The sequence below is a fragment of the Syngnathoides biaculeatus genome, chromosome 7, assembly GCF_019802595.1.
Source record: "Syngnathoides biaculeatus isolate LvHL_M chromosome 7, ASM1980259v1, whole genome shotgun sequence".
NCBI lineage: Eukaryota > Metazoa > Chordata > Actinopteri > Syngnathiformes > Syngnathidae > Syngnathoides > Syngnathoides biaculeatus.
The window spans coordinates 21,007,317-21,032,850 of NC_084646.1; the positions used below are offsets into that span (position 1 = coordinate 21,007,317).

Genomic DNA, 25,534 nt, shown 5'->3' on the forward strand with positions numbered 1-25,534 from the left:
GCTGAGTGTGACAGTCCCAAACACATATCAGCGCTTCATCGAGGTCCTGTTCCTGTCCCAAAATTTGACACCTCAGAGAGAGCAGTTACTGAGGAGAAAACAGCAGTGCTGTCCAAGTGCATAGAGGTATGTGGTCAGAGTGAAAGCCCACACTCTTGTTCTAAGATCTGTTTAGTGGAAGCTTATCCAGAAGGCCAAAAAGACAAAGCATTAAAAATGTACGCAGTGATGGACGAACAGAGTAATAAGTCCCTAGCTAAGACAGAGTTCTTTGACTTGTTTGAAATCAACACCTCATCCACCACGTACACTCTAAAAACTTGCTCAGGAAAAGCAGAAACTGCAGGCAGAAGAGCTGGGAACGTTTTCATACAGTCCATGGACAGAGAGATAAAAACCAATCTGCCCCCTTTGATCGAATGTGACTCAGTTCCGGATGACAAATCCAGATCCCCTCACTTGATATCACACAGTATCACCCTCATCTTCTATCAATCACAGACAAAATCCAACCTGTTGATCATCATTCTCCAATCCTCCTACTCCTGGGAAGGGACATCCTCCGGGTTCATAAGGTGCGTGAACAGATAAACGGCCCCAACAATGCTCCTTATGCCCAAAGACTGAACACAGGTTGGGTTATAGTGGAGGAGGTATGTTTAGGTAAATCTCACAGCACAACAGAGGTTAATGTATACAAGTCACATATGTTAGAAAACGCACGCACAACTTACTTCGAGCCATGTCCAAACACCATTCCAGTGAAAGAAGACTGTAGTGTTAGGCCTCAGCTAAATACACTAGCAGTTGCAAACATTGCAGACTCCACAGTTCACACACACAAGCTCGGTCAGTCTGTGTTTGACAGAACAGTCAGATGACAAGGTAGCGTTATCTATCGATGACACAACTTTTCTAACGCTTATGGATGTTGCAGTTAGTCAGAACAAGGAAAACACTTGGGTTGCTCCTTAACCCTTCCACTGTCCAAGAGGAAGGCTGCCAAGCAACAGAGATCAGGCCTTAAAACGCCTCAACTCACCGAAAAAGACTTTGGAAAATAAGCCAAAAATGAGCGAGCACTACATCCACTTCATGCAGAAAATGCTGGATAACAATCAAGCTGAGCTGCTCCCCCTCTGGCAGAAGGCAAAAAACATTGGTATCATCCAACATTCGGTGTATACCACCCACAGAAACCAGAACAAGCAGTAGACCTGTTAACGAGAACTACAAACATGTGAGCAGAATCCAAACTGCGTCTCCACAAAGTGGCTTCTAACTGTAACCTGGTCATGGAAGCATTTTCTGTGGAGGACCATGCTAAAAACTTGAAAGATTTGGACCTTGGAACAGATCCTTTCCCAGTACAAAGGAGTTTAGGACTCTGTTGGAACATTCAAACTGACAGTTTTACTTACCTTGTATCAAATGAGACAAAACAATTTGCACGCCGGGGAGCACTGTCAACCGTCAACAGTCTGCATGACCCCTTGGGTTTTGCTGCTCCTGTTGTCATGGAAGGCAAGGCACTACACCAAGAACTGTCATCTGAAGAGAGAGACTGGGATGCACCTCTTCCTCCAGAAAAAGAGGAGATAGGGGTCTCATTGAAAGACTCGTTAAAAGCTCTTGAGGATCTCCAAATCAAAAGGTGCTACAGTCTAGGATTGCTAAGTGCCATGGAAAGAAATGAGCTGTGTATTTTCTCGGACGGATCTACTGTAGCTATAGGGGCAGTAGTGTACCTGTGTTCTTTAGAGACTCAAGGTCAGTACCATGTAGGTTTTGTGATGGGGAAGTCAAAACTTGCACCCTGTCCAGCGCACACTGTTCCATGGCTAGAACTTTGTGCTGCCTTACATGCAGTGGAGATGTATGAGTTGGTCAGAGATGAGTTGGACATCAAAATTGACAATGTTACGTTTTTCACTGACAGTCGTGTTGTGTTAGGGTACATACACAACTCTTCAAAAAGGTTCTACATGTATGTAGCCAACCGTGTCACACGCATTAAGTTATTCACAAAACCAGACCAATGGTGCCAACGGGGTTAAACTCAGCAGACCAGGCAACTAGGTTTATTCCAGCTGCTGAACTTAAAAACAGTATCTGGTTCATTGGCCCCAAATTTCTGTATTCAGAAAAACTCATTCATTCCCACAAAGATGAGCCATTCACACTCGAAGAACCCAAAAATGACTGAATGAATAAAAGAAATACAACCACAAATAAAAACACACACAACTGCAGTATCAGAGTCACATCTAGGTGTGAAGCGCTTTGGAAAATACTCAAGTTGGACGAAAGCATGCAAAGCTATAACCAAACTAATTCATGTTGTTGCTTCTTTCAAACAAAAGTCAAGCACAGTTTTTGCTCCATCTGGAAATTTCTCCTCTGGACAGTTGTATGGAAAACAATGGAAACATGTACAAGAGCTAGCGGACACGTTTTGGAAGCGTTGGAAAGGTGGATATTTGTCTACTCTGCAGAAACGCACAAAATGGACTGAAAAACGGACCAATGTCAAAGAAGGATATCTTGTCCTGTTAAAGGATGTTTAGGCACACAGGAATGAATGGCCGATGAGACTGATAGTGAAAACTCTACCCAGCAGTGAAAACAAAGTCCGCAAAGTGGAAGTCTGGACTGTTAAAGAAGGGACTGTGAAGTTGTTCTTGAAACCTATTTCAGATATTGTGGTTTTACTTTCGGAGACTCATTGAATATTCCTTGCGATGTTTCATGAATATGCTGGTCATTTAGGGTTGCGTCAGGAAGGGCATCCGGCGTAAAAACTGTGCAAAACAAATACAGAATCCCATACCGGATCGGTGGTGGCCCAGGTTAACAACGCCCGCCCCCAGCACCTGCAGGGTGTCGGTGCAAATTCAGCTACTGTGGGTCGAAAACAAAGAGGAGGAAACCGGATTCATTGTCAGAAGTAAAAGAGGAATGAACAGAGCCTACAACTGAGTGTAGGGACTTTTAATTTTGGGACCATGACAGGAAAAGGTCTGGAGTTGGTTGACATGATGATTAGGAGAAAGGTTGATATGTTGTGTTTCCAAGAGAGCAGGTGGAAAGGTAGTAAGGCGACAGAATAATTCAAGGTGGAGGTGGGACTGCATGAGGGATCAGCTCTGAGCCCCTTCCTGTTTGCAGTGGTAATGGATAGGCTGACAGACGAGGTTAGACTGGAATCCCCTTGGACCATGATGTTTACAGATGATATTGTGATATGCAGTGAAAGCAAGGAGCAGGCGGAGGATCAGTTTGAACGATGGAGACATGCACTGGAAAGCAGAGGAATGAAGATTAGCCAAAGTAAAACATAATGTATGTGCGTGAATGAGAGGGGTGGAGGGGGAAGAGTGAGGCTACAGGGAGAAGAGATAGCATGGGTGGACAACTTCAAATATTTAGGGTCAACAATCCAGAGCAATAGTGAGTGTGGTAAGGAAGTAAAGAAATGGGTCCCAGCAGGTTGGAACAGCTGGCGTAAGGTGTCTGGTGTGTTATGTGACAGAAGAGTCTCTGCTAGGATGAAGGGCAAAGTTTATAAAACAGTGGTGAGGCCGGCCTTGATGTACGGATTAGAGACGGTGCCACTGAAGAAACAACTGGAAGCAGAACTGGAGGTAACAGAAATGAACATGTTGAGATTCTCGCTCGGAGTGAACAGGTTGGACAGGATTAGAAATGAGCTGATTAGAGGGACAGCCAAACTTTGATGTTTTGGAGAAAACGTTCGAGAAAGCAGACTTCGATGATTTGGACACGTTCAGAGGCGAGAGAGTGAGTATATTGGTGGAAGGGTGCTGAGGATGGAGCTGCCAGGCAAAAGAGCGAGAGGAAGACCAAAGAGAAGGTTGATGGATGTGGTGAGGGAAGACATGAGGGCAGTTGGGGTTTTTGGGGTTGGGAAGATGCACAAGATAGGGTAAGATGGAAAAAGATGACACGCTGTGGCGACCCCTAACGGGACAAGCCGAAAGGAAAAGAAGAAGAAGAATGTAATTATATCAAGCAGGGAGTGTAATGTCTTTAGTTAAAAGATTTTTATATTTGTGTATTATATAAGATAAATATGTTAGTTAAAAAGTTAAAAATATCTTTATTTCATGATGTGTTGTGTTAAAATGATTTAAAAGAAAAAGCGTCAGGGTGACACCTTGTGACCTGTGAGCGGAGTGAGTTCTCTGTATCTCTTTAGAGGATCTTTGACGTGTCACCGGTGAAAATATGAGCATGGTGAACATTAAGTCTGAGAACAACTTGTAACTACGCTGAATGTGTTCTACACGTTTAAACCTTGGGAAACCTTCGTCTTTTTAAGTATTGTATGTGCACAGACATTAGGTTGGGGTCACAATTATATTTTATTTGAAGGCTTGATGTAAACAAGTGATCGTTGATCTAGCTATTGTTGTGTTTAGCATAAATAAGCTAGCTACCTGTACTTTGCACAATGGCACACAGGGCACAGCGTAATGTATATTTTTCTGTATCTTTCAGTTACATCTATTAATTCATTTACCACAAGAGACCTCCATAAAAGCAAGAAAAGAACGCTATATGTACGGAGTTTCTTTATAGGTTCACTGGCTGTCTAGCTTCACATAGTAATGTGTCGTGAGGACAGCACATGCATAGAGTTCTTGAATGTATAAATGAAGTTCATACATTCTGAAAATAACAGCTAAACTGACCTGAAATACAGAGAAACATGGGCAGGTTTGGAAAATAATGGCAGTTAATGCAATGTGCTCTTCCCTCTTTAGAAACATCTCCACTGAAGCAATAACACGTGCTAACTCCACTGCGCTCACAGATGCCGTATGGACATTAAGATCAAGATAATGTTGTTGAGGATGATTTGTGAGAAATGCAGTATTGCTCTAATGGAGGGACAAAAACCTAATGACACTATTCATCTAATGTAAATGACTGTTTTATGATTGGTGGATGTCAGGCTGTTGGATTCTGTATCAAGAGTCATAGTGTTTACATAATTGGTCCTGACATTACTCCCCATGCATGTGTGCTAAAGGTCGTATTAAGGAATAGTAGCAGAACAAAAGCATAATCATCAGACTAAATTCTCACAGTAAAAGCTTCTCTCCCATTGTGAGGGCAGCTTCTGTGACCGCTTCTTATTATACTAATGTATGACTCCTAAGGGAGATAGTACCTTAAAGTACCTGTATGTTACACAGTTAGCTGGAGAGCGTATGGCCAAAAATGAACCAGAGAACTAAGAGACCAGATCATAACTTTTAGATATTTTATACATTAAAAACAACAATAATATTCAGCTTTTGGTACTTTATATAAACAAACAACTTACTCATACAGGCAAAGTGTCCAATTTCGGAAAATGTTTTCTGAAGAGTCGTGCAAAGCATTGACAAAACTTTTTTTTTTTTTTTTTGGGGGGGGAGAGGTGGTTCACACTCCATCAAACAATCTCAGTCGAAATGAAAAAAAAAAAACACAGATTACTTCATTTGCTTTACTGATCAAGCAGCTTCGGCAGAAATTATTTTACATATTAATAAACCAGTATCTATATTTATACTTTTACTGTGCCTGTTTTGATATTAATATATATATATAATAATCACTAGGCTTTCCCCATTAGCTTGATCTTGTTTGTATTAACATTAATAAAAGTCGCAAAGACAAATAATATATCTTATAATACAGTAATCCCTCTTTACTTTGCGGATCATCTGTCCCGGATTCAGTGCATGACGTGTGTCCCCCCCCCAAAAAAAAAAAAAACAACATTAAAAAAAAAATAAAAAAACGCCAGATCCGCCTTTTGGAGCTGATTGGCTGCATCATCAAAGCTCCACCCAGCAACTCCCTTTCTCCCTCCTTTCTTCTTCCAAGGTGCCATTTTCCACAGCTGTTGACTCTGCGTGCGTAACCTCTCAAGTTCAAAATGCATCTAGAGCGCTCGTCCTTGATATTAAAGACGCTGCCAAAACAACCAAGATGAAGTTTACATGGAATGTTGGTTGACGTCTTTTTTTTTTTTCGCACGGTGTCCCGCGATCGACAAAAACTGCCTCACGATTGACCATTCTACGCATTGAGCACCCCTGATGCAAGGAATGTCACCAAGACCAACCACACAGGTGTGGTAAACTTAAAATACAAAAACTTTCAAACATTTATAAAAATATTTATCTACAATAACTTTTTACTGGCGGCGTAGTGGCTCAGCTGGTAAAGTATTGGCTTCAGAATTCTGAGGTCCTGGGTTCAAGCCCAGACCCACCTGTGTGGAGTTTGCATGTTCTCCCCGTGCCTGTGTGGGTTGTCTCCGTGCACTCCGGTTTCCTCCCACATCCCAAAAACATGCAGCATTAGTTGGACACTCTAATTTGCCCCGAGGTGTGATTGTGAGTGCAGATGTTTGTCTCTATGTGCCCTGCGATTGGCTGGCAACCAGTTGAGGGTGTACCCCGCCTCCTACCCGTTGACAGCTGGGATAGGCTCCAGCACTCCCCGTGAACCTTGTGAGGATAAGCGGCTAAGGAAATGGATGTATGGATGGATAACTTTTTACTGAACTGTGCATTTTGAGGCACAAAAAAAATCCAAAAGAAAAATGTTGCACTGTACATGGTATGTACACCATGCCACAATTAGTCTGGTACATCAAGGTTCCACTGTATAAAAATATAAAATATTATAAAATAATAAAAAAGACTAGATAAATGCAGTTTTACTAATAAGGGGGATAATGCTTGAGTTCAGAATTTTGGTTTTCAACTTTAGTTTCTTCATTTTCGGTTCCTACCAAGAATTTTCATTTTGGTGAACCAAGAAAATCCCCTAATCTTCTTCTAATCTTCATCTTTTTATGATGTTCCTGAGCCTGTATTCCATCCCTCATTTCACAAGAAAATGGTAATTTTAGTGCAATCCTGATGACTAACCAACAAATTAAAATAATCAATACAATACATTGCACTTGGTGAAAGTAAAGTAAATTATTGTGTTATGTAGTTGTGATAATGCTACAGCATTGATCCATCATAAAAATTAAATGGGAGCATTTATAAGCGGTCACTGTCCCAAGGTTGGTCAGTTCAAACATTGTCAGAATTGGCTCCTGCTATTCCCTCCTTGTGAAAGAATATGGTTGGTGCTAGCCGGAAGCTAGCATTATGATTGATGACCCAGTTCTTCTAGTGCACTCGTTATTACTGATGTATTCTCGTATCACTTCCCTTTTCAGCACTAATTGGGCAACCCCACAAATTCCCTTCTCTGCGTATGTGAGTTCCTGCTCCAAGCAAACCACCCACGCAGACATGTGTGAGGTGCTCTTCTGATTAAGCACTACTCACAAGCCTGCTAACATGTCAGCCACACGATGGGGGGCTACGTTCACCATGTAGCACACATTAGGTGAGAAATAAGGTGGGCTGCATTTGCTGCATATTTCTTTGTAAAACTACAACTACAAGGTTTCTGTGCACATAAAGAATACATTACAAATGAGTTTGTAAACACAGTCCGGACAAAAGCCTTGTGCTATCCAATAGGACTATGCTCTGGTTCATTATGCTATCTGCGGATTTCACCAGTTTTCATTGAAGGTGACTTATATAACTTGTAATATGTGTGTAATGCTTATGATGACAGTTACAGACACAATTTTGATTTAATGTATGGTTCAAGGACACATCAGTGGTCTCCATTCTTCCTGTAGTTTAACTGACAACCCTGTGACCTTTTAATCTCTTTAGGGGTTGAGGGTTGCTGCAGAGCAAAAAGAAAGCCTGTATGCTTTCAAAGTTTGATGAACAACACAAAAGGTTCACATATAGATTCATCCACAGATGTATTGTAAATGCAGGAACCTACGACAGTTGCGAAGCATAAGGTTGGAAAAGATTCAATTAATTGTGGTTTACAGTCTCTGGTTTCAAATGTTTTGCATTCTCTGGTTTCAATTTAAGGGCTAAGGTTCACAAATTGTTGGTGTACACTGATCCACAACTAATTGGCACAATTTGTGAGTAAAGCTTAAGAAGTCTTCATATGATTGTATGATGAGTACTCCATTCCTAAGTCTGATTAGACTATTGAAATAAATAAATAAACCTTGGTATCATTTGGATGACCACAGTTTCCACGTATAACCACATAATCTGCCAAAATTGTTTTCATTTTCAAATATGATTCTGTCTTTGCCATTTTTATTGCTGCTATCACTAATTTATAAGCAGCTCAGAGTCTCCAGGCTGCATCGTTAAGAACTGTCACTTCACCAGTCGGAAAGCAAAATATGAGAGGCTTGCACTTGTGACATCCCAAGGAAAATCTTGACAATTTCCTACGACGAGAAGGTGGTAATGGTATGTAAGGAAGCCTTTGAGTTTTGGCTCTCATCTAGGTTTACACAGGCTCTCTTGAAGACAATCTCAGAACATAGCAGTCCTTCCTTTGACATACTTGCTTGTTCAATAGCTGCTCAATGCATTTGACTCTGCTTTTAATGAAAAATATTCTTATTCTGTCCTTAATCTCTACAAAGCAATGCAAGCATGAATAATTCATGAACCTGTGCACAATCCCATATTAATGGTAAAATGATAAATGTGTGTATATGTGAAAAATATTGCTCGAATATCAGTCGATAAATGGACACTGATGACTTGGGGATTTGAATTGGAAAAATAAAAGCATCCATTTGAAGTGTCCTGGAGAGCTCTTCAATGTGAGAGATGATAAATATTTACTTAAGGTTGCTATATTTTACCAAATCATCTACTATTTGGGGTGTAATTCTGGCTGGAAGGTACCATGCTAAACGTCAAATATAATTTAAAATTGTCAACACATTCCTGAGTTACAGTTTCTGTTTTCATTCTGAGAGGCTTGAATTCATGTCATTTCAACTTCTCAAATATATCTACGTCACTAGAGAACCTCTCTACTGCCAAACGAGCGCTGTGAACATAAAGTAGTGGGCTTTAACAAGAATGAATGAATGCCATTTATTGTCAAAAAATAGGAAAACTTCTTATCAGTGTATCCATAAGAACTAGGTAAAACAATGTGAATAAAAAATTAAGGAAAATTTTATATTTGACATAAATATATTTGTTCCTACTGCACCCAACATCAGAAACAGCTGCTCTTGAGGTTGTTCTAACTTAAACTACGACAAAAAATGAAGACTACAAGGGCTAGTTATCCAGTCGCATTTAAAAGAAAAGTGCCATCACTCCTGCCAAAGAAGTGGGCAACGTCACGATCCATCGGTACGGAGGGAGGACCCAAATGCAGGACTCCGGGTTCACGATCAAGAATACAGGAGTGCAGGAATGGGGCATGAGTTGCGATGATCCGGCCACCTCCTGGATGGGAACATGGGATTTGGAGATTGGCTCCCTAAACCCCACACGCAGCAGAACCCTGCGTTGTTGCTCTTTTGGTGTTTGCCTTGGCACTCCTGAACTGGGCGCTTGTTCATGAATGAGAGTCGGCACCTTCAGACGGAGTCCGACTGGCTCATAGTCAGGGATCCCGGAGGAGAACTGGCTGACACAGGAGGGCGTAAATAGATCGTTCTTGGGTACGGCACGGAGCGACGAGAATGACCGGCTCTATTTCTACCTGCATTTCGCGATAGAAGACCTCGTGATTCTTAAGTCGCTGCACCTCGGGATTTGCGGACCCCTCCTCCCTCTGAGCTGGAAGTTTACCCAACCAGCTCCGGATCTGCTGGTTTGGCCGTTGCCGGTTGGGAGTGGATGGACGAGGACGGCATCTTTGTCGCCGCGCAGCGGGAGGCACAGGGGAGCACCCGCCCTGGGCGTCTCCTCTGGCCACCACGCGGAGGACCCGGGTAGATGGCCAAGCGAGTTCCCAAAAAAGGATTGGAGGACGAAGACTTGGACCTACCGGGCGAAGACACTCGGGAGCGGGAAACACGGGGAGGTGAAGCAAACTGACTGGGACTAAAGATTGGGAGAGGAAATTCATAGTTAGCCGGTCATATAAATCAAGGTCTTCCTTATAGTCCGAAAAATCAGAGTCCAAAAGAGTATGAGGCGCTGAGTGGGTCGTGGTTGGGACGTATTCATGGCACGCAGGCGGTGCGTGTGAAAAGGAAGAAGGGGGCAATATCATGGAGCCTACCCGGATAGGACAGGCTTGGTCCTTCAGTAGTCAGTTTACCGAGCGTCGGTCCCGGCAATGCCGAGTCTTTCCTGCTGGGTCCTGGTTTGGCCAGATCGTTCTGTCACGACCCATCGGTACGAAGGAAGGACCCAAATGCAGGACTCCGGAGACGCAAAGGTAGTTCGGGAAAAGTGTTTATTTGTTCCAAGGTCGCGGATCAGGCAGACAGTCGAAAAGAGCAGGTCCGCGGGCAAGCAGGGGTCGGTACACGGGAGATCGATCAGAGATAGCAGGACTGTCAACGATGTCAAGCTTACGGGGTCAGTCGGAGGACAGGCGGAGGTCGGTACACCAGGGTTCACGATCAAGAATACGGGAGTGCAGGAACGGGGCATGAGTTGCGACGATCTGGCGAAGACCAGCCGTCCCCTGGGTCCTATAAATACAGAGGTGAATCAGCCAGGATGAGGCACAGGTGTGCTGCGACCCGCCCAGCCAGAGCTGGACCGGCAGGACCATGACAGGCAACTCCGAAGCAGCGTGGCATTTCAAGGTGGCTGAATTGAATGTGAGATTGTGGAGGAAGACGAAGGAGAAAATCATCCATCAAAAAGCATATGGAAGAGTTTTGAGATGTGGGAGAGTTGCGCAGTTCCTAGAGATGGAGGAATACTATGGCGTCAGGACGCTATCAAAACGAGAACTCAAACAACGTAGAAACTCTTGTAATGGGCACATTAAAAAATTGGGAAGGCGCACACAATTAAAATGCTCTCTTTTTATAATGCGCCCTTGAGTTCTTCTTCTTCTTTTCCTTTCGGCTCGTCCCGTTATGGGTCGGCACAGCGTGTCATCTTTTTCCATCTAAGCCTATCTTGTGCATCCTCCTCTCTTATACCCACTGTCCTCGTGTCCTCCCTCACAACATCCATCAACCTTTTCTTTGGTCTTCTTCTCGCTCTTTTGACTGGCAGCTTCATCCTCAGCACCCTTCTACCAGTATACTCACTCACTCGTCTGTGGACATGTCCAAACCATCGAAGTCTGCTCTCTCGAACCTTGTCAGCCAAACATCCAACTTTGGCTGTCCCTCTAATGAGCTCATTTCTAATCCTATCCAACCTGGTCACTCCGAGCGAGAACCTCAACATCTTCATTTCTGCCACCTCCAGTTCTTCTTCCTGTTGTTTCTTCAGTGCCACCATCTCTAATCCGTACATCATGGCCGGCCTCACCACTGTTTTGTAAACTTCATCCTAGCAGAGACTCTTCTGTCACATAACACACCAGACACCTTTCGCCAGCTGTTCCAACCTGCTTTGACCCGTTTCTTCACTTCCTTACCACACTCACCATTGCTCTGGATTGTTGACCCTAAATATTTGAAGTCGTCCACCCTCGCTATCTCTTCTCCCTGTAGCCTCACTTTTCCCCCTCCACTTTTCTCATTCACGCACATATATTCTGTTTTACTTCGGCTAATCTTCATTCCTCTCCTCTCCAGTGCATGTCTCCATCTTTCTAATTTTTCCTCTGCATGTTCCCTGCTTTCACTGCATATCACAATATCATCTGTGAACATCATGGTCCAAGGGGTTTCCAGTCTAACCTCATCTGTCAGCCTATCCATTACCACTGCAAACAGGAAGGGGCTCAGAGCTGATCCCTGATGCAGTCCCACCTCCACCTTAAATTCCTCTGTCACACCTAAGGCACACCTCACCATTGTTCTGCTGCCATCATACACGTCCTGTACTATTTTAACATACTTCTCTGCCACACCAGACTTACGCATGCAGCACCACAGTTCCTCTCTTGGTACTCTGTCATAGGCTTTCTCTAGATCCACAAAGACACAATGTAGCTCCTTCTGACCTTCTCTGTACTTTTCCACTAGCATCCTCAAGGCAAATAATGCATCTGTGGTACTCTTTCTCGGCATGAAACCATACTGTTGCTCGCAGATACTTACTTCTGTCCTGAGTCTAGCCTCCACTACTCTTTCCCATAACTTCATTGTGTGGCTCATCAACTTTATTCCTCTATAGTTCCCACAGCTCTGAACATCCCTTTTGTTCTTTAAAATGGGAACTATTACACTTTTCCTCCATTCTTCAGGCATTTTTTCGCCCGCTAGTTTTCTGTTGAATAAGTTGGTCAAAAACTCCACAGCCATCTCTCCAAATTGCTTCCATACCTCTACCGGTATGTCATCAGGACCAACTACCTTTCCATTTTTCATCCTTTGTAGTGCCTTTCTGACTTCCCCCTTAGAAATCATTGCCACTTCCTGGTCCTTCACACTTGCCTCTTCAACTCTTCCTTCTCTCTCATTTTCTTCATTCATCAATTTCTCAAAGTATTCTTTCCATCTATTTAGCACACTACTGGCACCAGTCAACACATTTCCATCTCTATCCTTAATCACCCTTACCTGCTGCACATCCTTCCCATCTCTGTCCCTCTGTCTGACCAACCTGTAGAGATCCTTTTCTCCTTCTTTCATGTCCAACTTGGTGTGCATGTCTTCATACGTCTCTTGTTTAGCCTTTGCCACCTCTACCTTTGCCCTACGTCGCACCTCGATGTACTCCTTTCGCCTCTCCTCAGTTCTCTCAGTATCCCACTTCTTCTTCGCTAATCTCTTTCCTTATATGACTCCCTGTATTTTGGGGTTCCACCACCAAGTTTTCTTCTCCCCTTTCCTACCAAAAGACACACCAAGTACTCTCCTGCTTGTCTCTCTGATTACCTTGGCTGTCATTGTCCAGTCTTCCAGGAGCTTCTGCTGTCCATCGAGAGCCTGTCTTACCTCTTTCCGAAAGGCCGCACAACATTCTTCTTTTCTCAGCTTCCACCACATGGTTCTCTGCTCTACCTTTGTCTTCTTAATCTTCCTACCCACCACCAGAGTCATCCTACACACTACCATCCAATGCTGTCGAGCTACACTCTCTCCTACCACTACTTTACAGTCAGTAACCTCCTTCAGATTACATCGTCTGCACAAAATATAATCCACCTGCGTGCTTCTACCTCCGCTCTTGTAGGTCACTATATGTTCCTCCCTCTTCTGGAAATCAGTGTTCACTACAGCCATCTCCATCCTTTTTGCAAAGTCCACCACCATCTGTCCCTCAAAGTTCCTTTCCTGGATGGCGTGCTTACCCATCACTTCTTCATCGCCCCTGTTTCCTTTGCCAATATGTCCATTACAATCTGCACCAATCACAACTCTCTCGCTATCTGGGATGCTCAGAACTACTTCATCTAGTTCCTTCCAGAATTTCTCTTTCAACTCTAGGTCACATCCTACCTGTGGGGCATAGCCGCTAACCACATTATACATAACACCCTCAATTTCCAATTTTAGTCTCATCACTCGATCTGATACTCTTTTCACCTCCAAGACATTCTTAGCCAGCTCTTTCTTTAAAATAACCCCTACTCCATTTCTCTTCCCATCTACTCCGTGGTAGAATAATTTAAACCCTGCTCCTAAACTTCTAGCCTTACTACCTTTCCACCTGCTCTCTTGGATGCACAGAATATCAACCTTTCTCCTAATCATCATGTCAACCAACTCCTGAGCTTTTCATGTCATAGTCCCAACATTCAAAGTCCCTACACTCTGTTGTAGGCTCTGTGCATTCCTCTTTTTCTTCTGACGATGGATCCGGTTTCCTCCTCTTCTTTGTCTTCGACCCACAATAGCTGAATTTCCACCGACGCCCTGCAGGTTAGCGGTGCCGGGAGCGGGCGTTGTTAACCCGGGCCACGACCGATCCGGTATGGGATTCTTTAGATGAATGCTCATATTTGTTTGGCACATTTTTTACGCCGGATGCCCTTCCTGACGCAACCCTCTGCATTTATCCGGGCTTGGGACCGGCCTACAGATTGCACTGGTTTGTGCCCCCATAGGGCTGCATTATAATGTGCCCTTGACACAGGTTGTATATTTAGTTTGAGGTCTCATGTTTTTGATAGCGACCTGATGCCATAGAAGAGCTGCTACAGATTGTAGCTGCACGGTGGGCAAGAGGCTGCACCATTAGCACTGTAGAGGTTTGCCTCAAACCACTGACAATAATTAAGAATAAAGGGAACCAAGACCCTGTGGATTAAAAAAATGCTTCCTCACAAACGCCATTGTGGCACAGAGGATGACATACTGCACGAAGAAGTTGGGATCACTGTTTATGAAACAATGGAGAAGCACCGGAAGTGGACCAAGTCATCCATGGTGATTTCCACACCGATGCAGCAAAGGTACCGCTTATGGATCTTTTTTAGAGTGGAGATGAAGCAGATGTGTAATGTAGTGCATAAACTGCACTATGCACAAACATTTCATGCAAAAAATGGTTCTGCACAGAGTTTAAGTTAAACAGTGTTAAATAGTTCATTTATTTAAGACTGTAATACATGTTATTAACAGTATAAATAAAATGTTATGCCATCATTGAGTTTTTACTTTAGTTGGTTTAGGGGTTTTGTTCTGACAAATACAAGGACCAGGACAAGCATGTCCTGTGGTCTGTCCCGATATATATATATATATATATTACTGCTATATCAGCACATACATAAAGATTATTATTAATTATTATTGTTGACAATTTTTTGAAAAAAGATACAAGTACAAATAATATAAGCACAAACTTAGCAAAATAGAAATACAGATAATTAATAATGTTTTAAGCATATGGATAATATTGAATTGGTGGTGCGCATTGTACATTGGTAGAAGAGTTTTCCTGATTTTTTTTATGTCACCTTTGGAGGTGTGCATTATACTTCAGAACGGATTGTACACGAGAAATTTCAGCTAAAACATAGTTGACACGTGAAATTGTACAAATTGGTCAATGCTTCTATGTGGCCCGGTAACAAATCCCTCACAGACCAGTACTGGTCTGCGGATTGGGTTTGGGGACCACTGATCTAAAATGTAATTGATTTTAAAAAGATTTGAATGTAACAGCCCAATTCCAACATTATTCTGCATTACTCAGATCAACACCAACTGGCCACAAATCAGGATTCCAGAACATTCAGAGGGAATGTTCCAGCCCAAAAAAATGTGTGCAAGACCGAGAGGCTGTTTAGTACCACTACGTTAGCCCACAAGGGGAAAATGTCTTCGACAGTTAAAAGCTAAATGTGTAACAGAAAAAAAGTAAAAAAAATATCATAGTATTTTCTTTAAGTGAGGACTCTTCTAATTGTTTGTGTGAACTACTGCTGCACTCATTCCAACACAGAGCCTGATTGCACAAAAGCTTTGCCACTAATTAAAGACACACTATACAATAGCATGGAAACATTACGAACACGATATTATATTTTTTTTATTTCATTTCATTTTTAGGAGGAGTGGAGCTAAGAAGTTGGACTGCTCTAATGGTGGCCATGAAAAAAAGATGACGGGCTTATCCACTTCATATTGTGATAACAACTACACTACCAAGAACACAGGTGAATGTTTGAAAAATCAAAGTTTCCTTCAAATGGTGTAGAGAAGAAGCCAGCGGGGGCATTGTGTTCAAATCAAAGGCAATGCCTGGATTTAGGATTGTAGCAGAGAGACTTGGCCCACACAGTTCCACCAAAGACAAGTGGCTGTTTTAGAGAAGGGAAGAAATTCTGTGCTAGCTGGAAAGCGATTGCATGCCTCAGGGAATTTCGATTGTGGCACCTGACAGTGTCATACACAATGCAGATAGATGAAGGAGAGACAGTGTGCATGTGTTTGTGTATCTTTGTGCGTGTGTTTGCGTTCGTGTGTGCATGTGTGAATGTGTTAAAGCAACTTACATTAATGTATATGCACAAATATTTTACATTTAGCACATTATCGAAATACAGTGTATGGCTTACAATTAGCATATACAAACCCAGACCAGCTCTGAGATCAACTTACTCAGGTCAAATAGTGGAGTGCAGAGTCCAAAGCAAACATGTTGAAGCAGCATTTAGCTATTATGCTGTACAGAAATGGAATAAATTGCCAACAGAGCTGAGGTCAGCCACAAGTGTGTGTTTGAAAATTATTCTTTCCACTTTTTAATCATATTTCTTGCACTGTACACGGTTGTAATTGTACTTTCTCTCTCTCTCTCTCTCCTCTCTCTCTCTCTCTCTCTCTCTCCTCTCTCTCTCTCTCTCTCTCTCATTTAAACCATCCATCCTTTTTCTTAACTGCCTATCCTCACAAGGGTCACGGGGAGTGCTGGACCCTATCCCATCTGTCAACGAGCAGGAAGCAGGGTACACCCTGAACTGGTTGCCAGCCAATCACAGGGCACATAGAGACAAACAGCCACACTCACAATCACACCTAGGGGCAATTTAGATTGTCCAATTAATGTTGCATGTTTTTAGGATGTGGGAGGAAACCGGAATGCTCGTAGAAAACCCATGCAGGCATGGGTAGAACATGCAAACACCACACGGGCGAGTCCGGGATTGAACCCGGGACGTCACAACTGGGAGGCCAACGCTTTACCAGGTGATCCACCATGCCGCCAACATTTAAACCATTTCATGAAAAGTATTAGGGATTCTGTTTAAATTGCAACATGACAACCTATCGCCATCTTTGTGGAATTTCCTGAAGATAAAAATGCCAGAATGAGTACTTCAAACACCTCTGAGATCCTCGATTGAAAAAAACAAGTTCAGGAAAAAAAAAAAGATTACTAAGGACATGACCTACTCCACTGATCTTCTCAAATAATGTTCCATGTGCACTATGGAAATCAGGCTTTTAGAGCAATAGACACCGTTTGAAATGTCATTGCAATTTTGATGATTTTGCGAGTCGCTCAGATTTTCAGCCCATATGAGATATTGGTGGATATTATTAACTGAAACTTGTCAGCCAATTGGAGAAGGGGTTTCCTGACTAGCACATGAAGCAGGAGGGGTGGCGTAGGGTCCTTGCTGTCTCTTCCAAGTCCCTGGTTTTCGGGAAGATGATGATATGATGGCAGCATCAAACCATGATCTTCAGCTCCCACTGGAGCGGTTCAGAGCTAAGTGTGAAGTGGTTGGGATGAAAATCAGAACCTCTAAATTTGAGACTGTGGTCCTCATTCAGAAAAGGTCCCCTCTCTGAATCAGAGGAAGAGATACTGCCCCAAGTGTAGGAGTTCAAGTGTCTCGGGTCTTTTTCAAAAGTGAGGGAAAAATGGACCAGGAGATCGACAGGCAGACTGGTGCGGACTCTGCATGTCATGGTGAAGAATGAGCTGAGCCAAAAGGCAACCCTCCAAATTTTACCAATCGATCTCTACATTCTGATCCCCACCTAAGGGAACAGGTGTGGATTATGACAAAAACAAAAAAAATTGTGGACACAACTACTAAGATGAGTTTTTTTCGCAATATAACCAGATTCATGCTTAGACATAGGGTGAGGAGCTCGGTTATCCATGAGGGCCTCAGAATTGAGCCAGCCGCTACTCCCCTGCATAGACAGGAGCCAGATGAGTTGACTCAGGCATTTGGATAGGATGCACCCCCCCGCACACAACCCGGACAGCACCCTGTTGGCTCCCGGCTGGCCTGTTAATGTCTCGGGATCCCTCTGGAAGAGCTGTCTTCAGTGGGAAGTCTGGGTTTCCTTGTTGGAACTCTATTGCCCTTGCTGACCCCACCACCTGACCTCAGATAATGTAGGCAGAGATGGATGGATGGATGGATGAATGGATGGATGGATGCATAGATAGAATCACTTATTTTTCACATTGTCTGCAAAGAATAAAAATATTTTTTTGTCAAAGTTGAAAATGCAGTTAATAATGCTGGTTGTAAAAACTTTTCCATGTTTAGTTTCAGGGAAAATAAAGCAAACCCCAGAAAGGGAAGAAAAAAAATCCAAAACAACACTGTTTTTAATAATAATAATGTCACTATAATTTGCTTTTGCTTTTTCTTGAAGTGGAAGAATAATTTAGGAATATCATTTATGTGAAGAATAAATAAAAATTGACTTTTGTTTTTATGTTTTATATTGGCCAGTCCTAAAGTGGATGTTCGTGTACTGGTGTACAGAGCCTTGCCACATACAGTAGAACATTTCAAACAACCATAAACAGAGGTGAAGCTTGCGAGTTCTGCATAAGGTCACTGACATGAACCATCATAGCTCAAAGGAAATTTAGAGATTGTTGAGTACAGCTGCACATCCTCTCAGACTTGGCAAAGTATACATCAGGAAGATACAGAGCCCCCACTTGATCCTGATTCTGTTTCATTATGATGTCCCCATTGTTAATAGCTTCATGTAGAATAATGAGATGCTAAAACAGTGAATTGTTCTTGATGGAGCGCCAATCGCTTGATGCTCCACGTGGAGACATTTTGTAATCGAAAATTAAGTTCTACAGTTAGTGACAACATTAGATGGAAGGGGTGGATGGACGAATATTATTTAAAACCAGTAATCTAAACAACATAGACACTTTTTGGGTCTAAAATAAGAGCTTCCTGATACAATTACACACAACCTCAAAATTATGACAATTTTACGAAAGTAAGACTGCAAATTAAATTCCAGCAACAATAATCTGAAAGATAATTTCAAACAAGTCTTGAAACTAGTCTCAAATAAACAAATATGGTATGTGCTTTCATCATATTGATTACTGGAGTAATCAATACAAAATAAACACTTCAGTAAGGAGTGACCATGAGGCTAACAAAACAGCTAGCTAGCCTGTTTAATAAAAGCTTCACACACAACGTTAAAATGGAAGTCAAACATCCAAAAAATGTAAGTTGTCAAGAAAACGAACATATGGATCATGAAGAAAGTGACATTCAAGGCAGCGACACTGGTGACATTAATAAATATGGGGAAAAAGACAACAGGATGATGGTATTACATTAACATTCAAAGATGTGTCTAATGAGGTAAACGGTTCCTTCAATGAGTGTCTGATTGCATAATTGTAACTCATATCAAGGTAAACTGTGATCTTGTAATGAAAAGTGTTGAAGTAAAGAAAGTGAAAATTGGCTTTTGTTTGTTTATTTATTTATTTTAACCGTAGTTACTGTATGTGTTAAGGAGACATCAAAAAACTCAAAATTGGTTCATATCAAGAGTAAACATCCCCTCAATAGTTCCTATTTCTGTTTGCACAAAATTTGTGATGAGCACAGGACACAACATACTTAAAATAGATCTTACTTCCACAAACACCATTATGTTATAAGCCAACAATGTGCATTGCTAGAGAAAATGATACATGGCAGTTTTTCCTGGGCAGAGATACATACATAGCACCCTTAGCTGTCAATCAATACTACCCAGTCATGCAAAAAATTAGCTTTTTAATCAACTGTCTATTGGCAAGAGAAGTGATTTTTGCGTTAGATGTAATGAATTGTGTGTGGAACTTCCAACTATGTTCTCACATTATTGTAATTGCCGTAGTTACTTTTGTATAACAGTTTGGCTTTGAGTAGGACACTATTGGTTACAAATAAAAGCCTTTGTCATGTGAACAGCACTTACATCTTCACACAAGGTTTGGAAATCAAGATAAATCCACATGGATAGTTAACACGGTGTATGAGTCTAATGAGGAGAAAATGTATCAGTGCTGTCATTGTTTTTTAACTACGCACCACATCCTTCATATTTTTGTGAAGTTAGACTAAATTAACAGACACTTGCGATTACAGCTGCTTATCCGTGTGGAAGAGTGCCACTGATAGTGAGTTTGCTGACAGCAGAAGATGGGGGGCACTCTTCATCTGGCAGTATACCTCATATTTATTGACAGATGGGTCATTTACTAGTAAGAGTCAAGGTTAGTCGACTGAATCCAAAATGACATGAAATTCATGGAGGGCAAGGGAGGGGATGTTGTCACTTAAGTACTAGAAATCAACAAGCCTCCTAAGGGAGTACAATAAAGTTTTCAGCATATGTGTCTAGGTTTGATTCACTCATCCATGGTGAAATCAGCACAAGCCATTTTAAACAACATGGGCTTTTGTTGAAGATAGAACTTGTGGGTAATAAAAAAATATTAAAAGAGTTATGGTACGCATCTGGACTATTCCTCATGTCCAAGAAGCCAAAAAATTTTATTTAGGTGTGGTCTAACATTAATCAGAACAACAGCAATGTTGTGCTCAGAACTGAATGGGGTGGTGGAGGTGGGGTGGGGGGAGGATTAATATACGACAATGCTTGCACCTCACGGGATCAACTCCATAATCTAGTGGCAGTGACTAATTACATGCTCCAAGCTTTGTCAGTTTGTGAGAGATCTCCCATTTTCTTCGGCCAACAATCAGCTTCCAGGCACCTTCTTAATTGTCAAGGAGTTTTGTTGCCAATAATGGCCAGTACCACTACCCTGAACACCCTATAAGTAAAAGAATAAAAATTTGAAATCCACATTTTTGTAGTTAATGCTTGATTAGCAATGAAAAGATGTGAAGGATAAAATACTAGGTGTCAATGTGCTTAAAGAAAACAACTTTTATCACTACTCTGGTGAAAAAAGAAGAAAAAGCAAACCAGGGAATAAAGAGGAGTAATTTAGAAGCTTTATTGTATTACTGCAGCAAGTGCAAGAAAAGCATCTACTGTACTCAAACAAGTAAGGTTGAAGAGTCCTCTGAATAACTTCAGAAATAACAGAAAGCTATCTAATTTAAGATGGTTTCCCCATTTCCTGCATTTTTTGGTGTTTTTTGATGGAGGGATTTACATGCTGAGACTTACTCTGAATGTAGGAGGCAACAGAGCTGATTCACAGCACTGATCTTACAGTATCTCTGGTGCAAAACACCATCAGGATTCAGGTAAAGCTTTGCCTCCCCAGATTGACACCAGGGAGTCTCTAGGCTTCTCCCAAGACATTCATAAGAGAACTCTTTGAAGGGATGTTTGACTTTAAAAGACAGCAAAAACTAAGAAGAGGAACCAAGCAAATCATGCAAGTAGAAACCATCAACTCTTGATGGCATTCCATCAAATTGATAACCTTACAACACAAACTACCTCTATTCAAAAGGTTAGTGTGAGACATCAGTGACTGCGAGCAACCCTGAGTGGAACTTTCGACTGTTCAACTGCTCTGTATTCAGGTCCATACCCAGCATCAACTCGTGTCAACATCTAGAGAATTCAGTGAAATGGGGCAGCCTTGCCCTCCACATCCTTCAAATCCTCTGGGGCATCACAGTGGATATTAGATTCTGGCACAAGATATCAACGCTTCCTAAAATTGTCCATACAGTATTTTGTGCCTAAAGAGTGTAAATCAGACAATCTGTAGGTGCTATGAAACTTCACGTATACACTGTTTCATAATAAGCTACTACAGCAAGTGCCTATTAGTCCCATATATCCATTTTCAGTACCACCTATTCTGTTCGGAGTCACACTGTAGCTGGAGTCTACCAAGCTGACAGTGGGGTGCACATAAGACTGATCATCTATCAATACCAGGGCAGATACATAGAGACTGTCAATTCAGACTCATTGACTGTCTAGAGCAGGGGTGCCCAAACCTTTTTTGGCCTCAAGATCTACCCCATAATATGGGGTGTAATATCGAGTGCAAGTGTTTGTAAACCCTGCTCTCTTAAAATCCAAGGTCACTGCACCAATCTACTGGAATGTTTTAGAGGACTTAATGATTTCATCATCATCTGTATGGAGATACAGATTTTCTTTTCCAGCAGGACCTGGGCCACACCGCCGGAAGCACCAAAACCTGGTTTTAGGCCCATGCCATCACAGTGCTTGACTGGCCAGCCAACTTGCCTGCTCTAAATCCCATTGAGAATCTATGGGGTATTATCAAGAGAAAAATGAGGGGCACCAGATCCAAAAACAAAGAACTGAGAGCAAGCATCATGAAAATCAGGGATTCCACCACTCCACAGGCTGATTGCCTCAATGCCATGGCATATTGAGGCAATGATTAAAGCAAAGGGAATCCTAAACAGGTCGGCACGGTGGAGTAGCTGGAAAGCATTGGCCTCACAGCACTGTGGTCTCGGGTTCAATCCCAGACCCGCCTGTGTGGCGTTTGCATGTTCTCTCCATTTCTCGAGGCACTCTGATTTCCTCCCACATCCCAAAAACATGCAACATTAATTGGACACTCGAAATTGCCCCTAGGTGTGATTGTGAGTGCGGCTGTTGTCTGTCTCCGTGTGCCCTGGGATTGGCGACGAGTTCAGGGTGTACCCTGCCTCCTGCCCATTGACAGCTGGGACAGGCTCCAGCACTCCCGTAACCCTTGTGAGGATAAGTGGGTAAATGGATGGATGGATTCCTATAAACAAGTGTTGAAGATAAAGATTTTGTTTTGAAAGTACCATATTTTAAATGCTTTAACGTGACCCTAATTTGTTTCTTTTTTTCTACAAAAAATGAGAAGTAAATGGTGATTCCTTTACAGTATTCTATTTGTTTGAATTCCTGATTTTTATTTTTTTTTTTGGGGGGGGTGGGGGGGGAGACAGTGGAACGACAGGTCAGAGCGTTAGCCTCACAGCTCTGAGGACCGGGCTTCAAATCCCGGCCCCGTCTGTGTGGAGCTTGCCATGTTATCCCCAAGTCTGTGTGTTTTTTTTCTCCAGGGGCTCCGGTTTCCTCCCACATCCCAAAAACCTGTGTTAAATGGAGGCTCTAAATTGCCCCTGGGTGTGATTGTGAGTTTAACTGTTGTCTGTCTCCCTGTGCCCTGTGATTGGCTGGCAACCAATTCAAGGTCTACCCCGCCTCCTGCCCTACGATAGTTGGGAATGGCTCCAGTACTCCCACGACCCTCGCGAGGATGAGCGGCTCAGAAAATGGATGAATGGATGATTTTGGGGGGTTTTATGAGTTGGTAGTAAAATGGATGTAAAAATAAACAAATAAATACTTTAAATTATTCAAATTGTGGGCCATGAATCTATAATCTATGAAATTTTGGAATGATAGAAATAAACCTTTCCATGAGTTTTTAATTTTTTTGAAACGGTCTGTACATGTATATCATCCGTCCATTCCCCTTATCTTATCCTTATTGGGGTCGTGGGTGTGTTTGCACCTATCAAAGCTGACGAGGGGCGAGAAGCCGGGTAACACCTTAACTGTTCGCCAAGCAATGGCAGAGCACATAAACTAGAAATGTAAACAGTAGACACAGACATTAAAAAAAAAAAAAAAAAATTCACATTCATATTCACATCTACTGGATGGACAATTTAGTTTTCAATTTTGCTGCTTTAAACCTAAGACACTTAATACAGTACATACAGTTGCTTCCCGGTCTCCTGACAGAGATTAAACTGAATCAGAAGGAAGTGTTTCTACCTGTTTTGCCAAATGCAAACACTGCTTGTGCACAAACGCTATTGATTCGAAGAGCTGCTGCATGCCTAATTATTTTCTATACCGTGGACTCCCAAAACCAAGTTTCAGTTTGTGAACATCTCAGAATTCAAAAGTAATTAAATAAATCAGGTGAAATCCATACTTTTTACTCTCCTAGTCTGCATTAAAATTTCCATTTTGTTTTTCATTTTGGAGCGTTTGTTTTTTTTTAGTGTAAGGTAACATTTTTAATTTTCCTATAGACAATAATCACCATGTTTTTTATTACTTATACAACTACTCTATAATGAAATTACTTAAACATCGTTTTTATGTTTATACACTCTATCGGAAATATTATTTCAAATTCAAACAATCCATAGATTGAACAGGCTCCTATAGGATAGATGTTTGGGTGTGGAGCATCCACCATATCTTCAAAATGATCAAACTCAAGGCAATGTTGACATTCTTTATCTTTGCATCTCTGTCATTGTGTGTTTTTAGGATCAAACCACACCCGTAGCAAACAGTATTATACCATAAGGATAGCTACCTGTGCAGCTGGCATCTCGCCCAAGTGATGGAAGGGGGTGAACTCGGGATTGAGGAGAGGAGGGGGGAACAGCGAGTCATGCAGACCACACAACCGTTCTCGTGCCACGTATTTAAAACTGCGACATCACACTGTACCGTCCCCCACATTGCCATAAAACACAGTTGCATTCTCTTACATTCTATTTGACTATAAAGTCGACTCTTATTAGTCTCTTAAACATATACACGCAGAGATGATGCTCGACGTTGGTCCTAACTAACATGTCTAATGATGCAGTGAGAAACTATCGAAACAAATCACATGGAGTATGACGTCTATCAATGTTGTTCAGACCTCCGGAGAAAAGTAAATGTGTGTTCAAACTTAAGTGGAGCTAAAGAGTCGAGCTAGCTTACACTTCGTCGAGTTGGCGGGCAGCACAGTCAGCCGTCGGCGTACCCCCATAGGAAAAAAAAAAAAAATACAGCACCCTATTGTGTCATCTCTTGGGGGGGCAAAAGCCCTCTTTTGGGTGTTTACAAGCACTGGTTTGAAATACAAGTGGGTGTCCAAGCTTTGCGGAGCTGGAGTGAGCAGCAAAAAAGTGAAGTTTTTGTTGTTGATGTTTTTACCTGAGTAGAGCCGTGTCGCCTTGCCTGCTGACCACACTTTCCACGGAGGAATAGTCCACAGTTTGTCCCGCGGGCAAGCACGACGGTAGGAAGCAGCCCAGGCTGAGGAGGATCGCACATAGCCACTGACCCGAAACACAAGCATCCGACAGCGCACTCATTGTGTCCGTCACAACTGGACGTGGTCGCCGCTCTTTCCCGAGTCTGCTTGAATGTGGACGAAAATGAGGAGAAACCCTTTATTTCCAAGCTTCACGCAGCCGGCTACGGACGAGCGTTGAGATGTCCCGGGTTCGTTCGATGCTGTGAGCTCACTGTGCGAGGAAGTGTACTCTCCAGTGGCTTGCACACCATCTAGCGAGGAAAGGCGGTTTAAAATGGGAGCGGAGCTCCAAGCAGACACCCCCCAGGCTCTGATCCTGTTGCCATGCGGCCGTTTCCCGGGCAACCCCGTTCCCAGTGGCTGGTGATGGAGCAGCGAGACCGCCAGGTATTGATACAACCCAGGAGCAATTAAAGATATCGACTGGAGAACCACCCCTATTATTTATTGCTATCAGAGGAAAAAGGGAGGTGAGCCTTTGGTGGAAATGGAGTTGATACTGATGGTGAGATACATCACTGTCAGATATCACCGACGTACTGTTTTTTTTTTTGTGTGTTTGTTTTCTGTTAAGGCTTTTTAGTCACTTTTCTTTTTGTCGTTTACACAAATATATTATATGTAAGTATAAAAAGACTCTTTATTAGGTACACGTGGTTTTACTTGAAAATTTATTTTGAACTTACGTTCACATGATTTTGTATGACGAAAAATTGTCGCTGTTGTGAAAATATCCGTGGGTGGAAAAAAAGTGGGAAAAC

General features: G+C 42.3%; 1 protein-coding gene across 5 annotated transcripts in view; it reads right to left on the bottom strand.

The window, feature by feature from the left end:
• negr1 (neuronal growth regulator 1) overlaps positions 1-25,203 on the bottom strand; it is a 212,992-nt gene extending 187,789 nt beyond the window's left edge. For 4 of the 5 annotated variants that reach the window (XM_061825427.1, XM_061825426.1, XM_061825425.1 and 1 more), the window contains exon 1: positions 24,671-25,203. In XM_061825427.1, coding sequence (XP_061681411.1) covers positions 24,671-24,831 — 161 coding nt within the window. In that variant the 5' untranslated portion in view covers positions 24,832-25,203. Of the gene's footprint in view, positions 1-24,056; positions 24,225-24,670 lie in introns of those variants that run through there. The other variant, XM_061825424.1, reaches the window with a different exon arrangement.
• Between the last annotated feature and the right edge of the window lie 331 nt (positions 25,204-25,534).